Raw genomic sequence first — 9,799 nt, forward strand, 5'->3', positions numbered from 1 at the left:
AAAAAAAAAAAAAAAAAAAAAAAACAGAAAAAAGAAAAAACGAAAGAAAGAAAGAAAAGAGAGACATATAGCATAGAAGGAACAGCATGTTGCTAAGGTGTTTAGATCCAGAGCTATGATAAAAATATTCTCAGCCCCTGAATTCAAATGAGAAATGAGAAATTAAATTAAGCCAGATGAAATTAAAACCAGAGACTGTCTAAACGTTCTCACCAAAGCCCTTTGTTTACAGAACACACCTATCCTACTCCATGGGGTTCTTACCGAGTCTATAGGTTTCTGTGAAGGCCTCATGTGGCTGCCTTTTGGATCAACCATGGTAGATATGTCCACTCTGATCTTGCTGGGGCTGGGGCAGCCTCTGAGGCTTGTCCTACCACTCTCTGCCTTTGCTTCTCTGCGGCTGGACACAATGTAGCTTACTTCTTTGCTCAGAAAACCCTCAATTACCTGAAACCAAATCACAGAGGTGGCTGAAAACCAAAAAGCAAATGTAGAGTTGTCGATATCAAGAGGTTAGGGAAGGAAATCTTGGCTGCCAGAAGTTCCAGAATCAATGCCTTTAAATAGACTAAATTCAGTTCTGCACCACGTCTCCCAAAAAGGCATCATCCTGAACTATAATGGAGTTTATATATATATAATGCAGGTTTGTCTCCAGGACTGCTGCTCCTGACCTAGCAGCAGAAGGCCACAGGCTTTGAGTTATATGACCAGCTCAAATATGCAGCAAGAATACATTGAAGAGGCTGTCAGGGTTAAGAGCAGCTCAGTTAAACCACAATTTTTCTGTGTAAGATATAGTGAGACATCCGAGCAATGCATCTGTAATTTTAATCACAATACAAAAAGGACACTAAAAAATGAAGCAAATGGGTTTTAGTTAATACTCAGTTCCTCATTCTACCAGACTCTAAGCCAGCAGTTCTCAACTGTGGGTTGTGACCCACAGGAACTGTACTAAAGGGTTGCGGCATTAGGAAGGTTGAGAAGCCCTTCATGGGCAGTGAGGCAAGAGAATCACTTGAGCCCAAGAATTTGAAGTTGCTGTGAGCTATGACACCATGGAACTCTACCAAGGGTGACAAAGTAAGATGCCCGACTCATCTTTGTATTCTAAGACCCCAGCACAGTACCTGAAACATAATGACACTTAATTCACATTTGGGGTTAGAAGAAAAGATGGGAATAAGCAGTGATAACTTGGCAAATGTTTAATGTTTGCCAGGAAAAAATCCCATTTCATACATTTGCTGGTTTCTAAGGAATAAATGCATGACGTCACCCAATAAGGAGCTGGAAAGAGATGCTAACAATTGTGAGCCAGCTCCAGCTCACCACTGAAAATAAAATGGGTGATGCCTGAAAAGTGTGACTGAAAGAGAAACTTGGCACTTAAAGTAAAAATGAAATGTTTTAAGTTCCTCAAAAAGCCAAACTTAGAACCACCATATGACCCAGCAACTCTACTCCTAGGTACATACCCAAAAGAATTAAAAATGGACTTGAAGGGCGGGGCCTGTGGCTCAGTGAGTAGGGCGCTGGCCCCATATACCAAGAGTGGTGGGTTCAAACAAGGCCGTGGCCAAACTGTAACCAAAAAAAAAAAAAAAAAGAAAAAGAAAAAGAAAAATGGACTTGAACAGATATTTGAATGCTAATGTTCATTTTAGCATTATTCACAAGAGCCAAAAAGTGGAAGCAACCTACACGACCATCAGCAGATGAATGAATAAACAAAATGTGGTGTAGCCAGACAATGGAATGTTATTCAGACATAAAAATAAAGTTCTGACATGTGCTATAAGATGAACGAATCTTAAAAATATTATACTAAGTGAAATAAGCCAGACACAAAAGAAAAAACACCAATGATTCTATTGATATGTGTATGAGGTTCTAGAATAGATAAATTCACAGAGTTGAAAAGTAGATTAGACATCTCTAGGGCTGGGGAAAGGAGAAATGGGGGTTATTGCATAATGGTAGCAGAGTTTCTGTTTGGGTGATAAAAATATTTTGGAAATGGGTGATGGTTATATAATTGTGTGAAAACAATTAATGCCAATGAACTTGAACATTTTTTAAAAAAACATAAAAATGGTTAAAATGGCACCATTCTGTTATATACATTTTGCCACAATTTCAAAAAATCTTTAAAGTTATGGATTAAAGGATTATATCTACTTTCTTTATTATGGCAAAAACAAATGCTAGAGGGTAGGAGTGGGGCAATGATTATCCTCTATAAATATGGTAGACTGCTTAATGACCACACATTCCTTCTATTCCTTTGAATCCGACTAGTTTTTACCAATAGAATGTGGTGAAAATAATACATGTGAATTCTACAGTGCAGGCCTCAGAGACCTTACAGCTTCCTCATTTACCTTTTGGGAAGGCTGTCTTCAGATACCACAGTGTAATTCAGGGGTCTAGCTTACCATATAATATCACATGCATATATAATGTGTGAGGAGCTGCAGGGCCAGCTGTGTGGGCGTGGTCATCTTGGTCCTTCCAGCCCGGCTGACCCTCCAGCTGGATGCAGTCCTAGCCAAATCACAGAAAGTAAGAAATAATACATTGTTGTTTTAAGCCCAAGCTCTGGACGGTGTTTTATACAGCAAAGGATAAATGACACAACAGACTAAAAGTTCAAAATGTAATTATGGGCCAGTTTGGGTATATAATCTTTATCTTTTCCATCCCTACTGCTGAGTTTCTGTATTCCTGACTTTCTGGTTAGTTTGACAGCAAAGAGCCTCTGAATTCCAAACTTATTCATTCAGTTTCCCCATTTACCAGTCCCTTTATTTTTATTTTTATTTTTTTGTAGAGACAGAGTCTCACTTTATTGTCCTCGGTACAGTGCCATGGTGTCACACAGCTCACAGCAACCTCCAACTCCTGGGCTTAGGCGATTCTCTTGCCTCAGCCTCCCAAGTAGCTGGGACTACAGGTGCCTGCCACAACGCCTGGCTATTTGTTTGTTGCAGTTTGGCCAGGGCCAGGTTTGAACTCGCCACCCTCAGTATATGGGGCCGGTGCCCTCCTCGCTGAGCCACAGGCGCCACCTACGAGTCCCTTTTGGGTCAAGCATTAATATATTATTTTCTAAACATAAGAGACAGCCATGTCAACCCTTATTAAAATTACCATATAACAATATGCTTTAAAAATATTTTAATGAACTTATTTTTTACTCCGAAGTTGCTCAACACAGTGTTAGTCGTAAGAGCTAAAAATTAAAAATAGTCTAAATGCCATAGGGCAGCTCAGTGCCCGTAGCACAGTGGTAATGTCGCCAGCCACATACACTGAAGATGGCAAGTTCGAACCTGGCCCAGGACAGCTAAACAATGGCAACTACAACAAAAAATAGCCGGGCGTTGTGGCAGGCGCCTGTAGTCCCAGCTACTTGGGAGGCTGAGGCAAGAGAATTGCTTAAGCCCAAGAGTTTGAGAGTGCTTTGAGCTGTGATGCCACAGCACTCCACCAAGGGTGACATAGTGAGACTCTGTCTCAAAATAAATAAATAAATAAATAAATGCCATAGGGCAACCATTAAGTAAATACATCCACTCAAAAGAACATTACATTCTCCTTACAAATAACGCATATGAAAGGCAAATATGATAAGAAAGTGCTAATTCTTTAAAGTCATGAGTAAAAAGTTGGTAAACAAAATATATTTGTGATCAGAGCTAGACAGACAAAACAAAGGTAGGACAGAGAAGGAGGTAGATGAATGTTTACTCAGGGCTAGAGATATTCCCAGGATGTGGGGAGTGAATGACTGATAATGGACACACAGTTGTTCTTTTTGGGTGATGAAAATGTTCTAAAACTGGCCAGGCATGGTGGTTTACACCTGTAATCCTAGCACTGTGGGAGGCCAAGGCAGGTGGATTGCCTGAGTTCACAGGTTCAAGACCAGCCTGAGCCAGAGCAAAACTCAGTCTCTTGTGTTGGGCACCTACAGTCCTATCTACTCAGGAGGCTGAAGCAAGAGAATCACTTGAGCCCAAGAGTTTGAGGTTGCTGTAAGCTATGATGCCATGGCAGTCTACCAAGGGTGACAAAGACTCTGTCTCAAAAAAAAGAAAATATTCTAAAATTGACTGTGTGATCTGATGACACAACTCGCACACCTCTGTGAATATACTAAAAACCACTGAACTGTGCACTTAAAATGGGGGGAAGTCATGGTTTGTGAATTATATCTCAATAAATCCATTATGAGAGGAAGGGAAAAAAGAAAAATACATTAAGTTGCTGGTTTTCACTTGTAGTAGTAGTACCACATTCTCTTAAATTTCTAGAATGAATAGACATTACTTTTCCAAGCAGGAAAAAACTTTATTTAAATTCAGTACTGCCTTGGAACATGTAGTGATACTGTTGAAAAATACCTGGAAACCATAGATATAATCATTCTCCAATTGCTGCCCTGAAACCTCCAACGACACATATCATCACAGGAGAGAAGCAGGATACATACCCCACCCAGTTGCTGAATGGCCTCTGTCAAAAACTGGAGTTTTTTGCCAGCAGGCAGATCCAAGTAAAAGGACTTTCCAGAAAAGGGCTGCCTCCCAGCATCCCATGAGCTCCTGTGGCATTTTTCCAGACAATGGGAAACTCTTAGCTGAAACCCTAGAAAACAACAAAGAGAAGCAAAGAAAGAAGCCTGAATTAAGATAGTCTCGCAAGCCTGGGCACAGTCTGTGCGCCAAGGCCCACGCTAGGTTCCCAGCACACAAAGACGAGCCAGAGTTCCTAACCTCATGCAGCTCAGAGGTGGAGAAACTGAGGCCTTCACACACGCTGGTATGGGATGTAAAATGGTGTTAAAATGTAGAGTTAATATATGACCTAGCAACTCTACTCCTAGCCATATACCCAGGAAAAATGAAAACATATGTTTAGACAAAAGCTTATACCCGGTTGGATGCAGTGGCACACGCCTGTAGTCCTAACTACTCAGCAGGCTGAGGTGAGAGAATAGCTTGAACCCAGCCTGGGCAATATAACAAAACTCTATTTCTAAAAAAAATTTGAAAAACTCTGTACACAAATGTTTATAAAAGTCAAAAAGTGGAAACAATTCAAATGCAAATAAATTCGCAAAGTATGGTATATCCATATAAAACAGTGGTTGGTTCTCAATCTTCCTAATGCTGCAACCCTTTAATACAGTTCCTGTGGGTCGAGACCTACAGGTTGAGAACTGCTGATATAAAACTATTTGGCAATATAAAGGAATGAAGTAGTGATAGATGCTATATCCATGAATCTGAGGAACACGTTAAGTGAGAGAAGCCAGACACAAAAGATCATGGATCATCTGATTCCAATTACATAAAACATTCAGAAAAGGCAAATATATGGAGATAAAAAGTAGATTAGTGGTTGCTTAGGCATAGAGGTGGGACAGAGGAATGATTGCTAATGGTATGAGATTACTTTGGGGGTAATGAAAACGTTAATGTTAGAAAAATTAGATTTTAGTATTAGTTGCACAACTCTGCAAACTAAAAAAGCACTGAAAGTACACACTTAAAACAGATGGATTTTATGATATACTTCATTCAACAAAGCAAAAAAATTTGTTGTAATGAATTGCGATTATGCTACTGCACTTCAGCCTGGGTGAGAAAGCAAGACCCTGTCTCTGAAAAACAACAACCCAAAACCCCAAAAAACTTGGGTGAATGTACCCTTAAAAATTGTGGATTTTAGGCTGAGTGTGGTGGTTCACATCTATAACCCCAGTGCTTGGGAGGCCAAGGTGGATGGAATGCCTGAGTTCACAGGTTTAAGATGAGCCTGAGCAAGAGCAAGACCCCATCTCTAAAAAATAGTCAGGCGTTGTGGTGGGCCCCTGTAGTCCCAGCTACTTGGGAGGCTGAGGCAAGAGGATTGCTTAAATCCAAGAGTTTGAGGTTGCCGTGAACTACGATGCTACAGCACTCTATTGAGGGTGACAAAATGAAACTCTGTCTCAAAAAAAAAAAGAGTTGTGGATTTTGTGCCCATCATGAGTAAATTAACAAAATGTGGTATATATATGCATACATGGCCAAAAAAGGGATGATGTAATACCTTTTGCAACAATGTGGATGGAATTGGAGACCATTATCCTAAGTGAAGTATCTAAAAAAAGAAAAAACTAACATCACATGTAATTCCTATTAAATTGGAACTAACCAATGAGCACACATGGGTATAGGAGGAAATGAAACTTGAGAACTCAATCAAGGTGGGGGAAGAGCAAAAACCTACCTAACAGGTACAATGAATACTATTTGGTGATAGGCAAACTTTTTTACCTATCAAACCTATCAAACTTATGGCTGTGACTCAAGCACTACAAAAGCAATCCATGTAACCAAAAACATTTGTAACCCCTTAACATTTTGAAATAATAATTTAAAAATTGCACATTTCATTATACATGAATTATCATCAAAAGGAAAAAACTATAAGCAAATATGGAATTCAACACAGTGAGACTCCATCTCTACAAAAAATAGAAAAATTAGTCAGGTATAGTGGCATATACCTGTATTCCTAGCTACTGGGGAGATTGAGGCAGAAGGACTATTTGAGCCCAGGAGTTTGAGGCTGCAGTGACCTATGATCAGGCAACTCACTTTAATCTATGTGACAGTGAGATCCTATCTCAAAAAAAACAAAAAGAAGGGCAGGCGTGGTGGCTCATACCTATAATCTTAGCACTCTGGGAGGCCAAGGCAGGAGGATCACCTGAGCTCAGAGTTCAGGACCAGCCTGAGCAAGAGTGAGACCCTTGTCTCTACTAAAAATAGAAAACTTAGCCATGCATTGTGGCAGGTACCTGTAGTGCCAGCTACTTGGGAGGCTGAGAGAGGAGAACTGCTTGAACCCAGGAGTTTGAGGTTGCTGAGCTATGATGATGCCATGGTACTCTAGCCCAGGCAACAGAGACTTTGTCTCAAAAAGAAAAAAAAGAGAGAGAGAAAGATATACAAATGACCAATGAGCACATGAAAAGATATGAGATCATCAGCCATCAGGAAAATGTAAATCAAAGAGATACCACTTCATACCTGCTAGGATGGCTATAATTAAAAAAATGAATTATAACAAGTGTTGGTGAGGATTTAGACAAATTGAAGCACTCATACAATGCTGAAGGGAATGTAAAATGGTACAGTCACATTGGAAAAACCAGGTAGTAGTTTTTCAAAAGGTTAAACATAAAGTTACCATAAAATCCAGTAATTCTACTCTTAGGTATATATTCAAGAAACAAAAACAGGTCCACATGAAAACTTGCAAATAAATGTTCACAGCAATATTATTCATAATAGCCAAAAAGTAGCAAAAACTCATTATGTCTATAGATTGATGAATGGACAAATAAAATGTAGCATATCCATACAATGGAATATTATTGGGTATAGGATATGCCGACACATGGTACAACATGGATAAACCCTGAAAGCATTATGCTAAGTGAAAAAAATCAGTCACAAAAGACTAAATATTACACAATTCCATTTATATAAAATGTCCCAAAGAAGCAAATTTATAGAGATAGGCTCAGTGCCCACAGCATAGTGGTTATGGTGCTAGCCACATACACTGAGGCTGGTGGGTTCGAGCCCAGCCTGGGCCAGCTAAACAAATGAAAACTGGAACAAAAAATAGCCAAGCATTGTGGTGGGTGCCTACAGTCCCAGCTACTTGGGAGGCTAAGGCAAGAGAATTGCTTAAGCCCAAGAGTTTGAGGTTGCCATGAGCTGTGATGCCATGGCACTCTACAGAGGGAAAACAGCTTGAGACTCTGTCTCAAAAAAAAAAAAATTATACATAGAAAATAGATTAGTAGATGCCTATGCCCGGGGGAGGGTCAATGGAAAATTGAGAATGACTACTAATGCATATGTGGTTCAATTTTGGGGGTAAGAGAAGTGTTGTTGTTCTTTTTTTTTGGAGACACAGTCTCACTGTCATCCTGGGTAGAGTGCCATAGTGTCATGTCATAGCTCACAGCAACCTCCAGCTCTTGGGCACAAGCTATCCTCTTGCCTCAGTTTCTCTATTTTCAGTAGAGATGAGGTCTTGCTCTCATTCAGGCTGGTCTCGAACCTGTGAGCTCAGACAATTCACCTGCCTCAGCCTCCCAGAGTGCTAGGATTACAGGCGTGAGCCACCGTGCCCAGCCAGGAGAAGTGTTCTAAAATTGATGTGGTAATGGTTGCACAACTCTATGATCATACTAAAAGCCACTGAATTGTACACTTTATATGGGTGACTTGTGTGGCAAATGAACTAATTTCAATAATGGTGCTATGAAAAAAATGTATATACATATTTTGGGGGGAGGGAAAGGGTCTCACTTTGTCACTCAGGCTGGAGTGCAGTGGCCTGGTAATTGTCATATTCACTGCAACCTCAAACTCCTGTGTTCAAACAATTCTTCTGCCTCAACCTCCTGAGTAGCTGAGCCTATAGGCATGTGCTAGCACACCTGGCTAATTTTTCTTTTCTTTTCTTTTCTTTTCTTTTTTTTTAGAAACAGGATCTTGCTCTTGCTCAGGCTGATCTCAAACTTCTGGCCTCAAGCAATTCTCCTGCTTTGGCCTCTTGGCCTCCTAAAGTGCTAGGATTATAGGCTTGAACCATTATGCCTGGCAAAAATGTTTTTTAAAATAATACTTGCACAGTCTCAAAGTATCTTCCCATAAAGATAGTTATTAATTACAAAAGCTGAAATAATAACATTACAGCAGAGAAACGTGGCAAAGACTTAACCAAATGATCAACATTAATGTGACTAGTAATGAGGATTACCGTCATCATGTGCCTTCTGACACTGTGTACTGGCCAAGGGCACAATGTTCACTTCTGTGCCAAAAATGCATAACTTGAATTTAATCATGAGGACATTATCAAACAAACCCAAATTTAAGGACATTCTGTTCTTTAAAAGTATTGAGGTCATGAAAGGCAAAAAATAAAGAATAAAGACCTCCTCTGAGGAGAAGACAACTAAAGGAATGTGTGATCTTGGATTGAATCCCAAACCAGAAAAAGGACACTGGGGGACAAGTGGTAAAATCTGAATAAGATCTACAGATTACTTAATAATATCTTATCAATATTAATGTCCTGGCTTTTCTACTTGTACAATGGTTACATAGATGTTAATATTTGGGGGAAGCTGAGTAAAGAACTTTTTGGCCATCTTTGAAATTTTTTTGTAAGTCTCAAATTATCTTAAAAAAAAGAGAAAAAAGCAACATGGCGATAGATGAGTTGAATATTCTAAGATAATATGAGCTGGTTGAGTAACTTCAGAAAGTATCACAAAAAAATAAAGAAATGGAAAACAGAATTTAAGAAATGCAGAGGACAGGAACAAAAGTTTTAACAATAGCACAGGAGTTGCAAAGGGGGAAAAATAATGGAGAAAAAAAGTATTTGAGGAAATAATGACCCAGACTTCTAAATAATTGTGGAAGATAGAATTGTTCTTTGCCTAAATTTCATTAAAAGAACAGAAAAAATAGTGACAAGAAATAATAGTGACAAGATGGCAACAGCAAGAAATGCTATGAAATTTTGGAAGCTGGAAAGTAGATGAATGAGTGAAAGTAGACAGGAGACCAGAGAAAGCAGAATTCTAAGCCAACAAGAAATAAACTGAATAGGAGAACAGAGGTGAAAGGCTCCAAAATCAGAGAAACCAGACCCAAGACAATGCTATAATGAAACAGTGGCCTAAGAAGATTATTTGGCTCGGCGC

General features: G+C 39.4%; 1 protein-coding gene across 1 annotated transcript in view; it reads right to left on the minus strand.

Annotated features, from left to right (window-relative positions):
• DBF4B (DBF4 zinc finger B) overlaps positions 1 to 9,799 on the minus strand; it is a 40,178-nt gene that overhangs the window by 19,419 nt on the left and 10,960 nt on the right. Inside the window, 2 exon segments of the mRNA XM_023511237.1 lie at positions 265 to 450; positions 4,505 to 4,659. Of these exon segments, the coding sequence (XP_023367005.1) occupies positions 265 to 450; positions 4,505 to 4,659 (341 nt within the window).

The sequence above is a fragment of the Otolemur garnettii genome, unplaced genomic scaffold (genome assembly GCF_000181295.1).
Source record: "Otolemur garnettii isolate 467f Iridium unplaced genomic scaffold, OtoGar3 scaffold00018, whole genome shotgun sequence".
Lineage (NCBI taxonomy): Eukaryota > Metazoa > Chordata > Mammalia > Primates > Galagidae > Otolemur > Otolemur garnettii.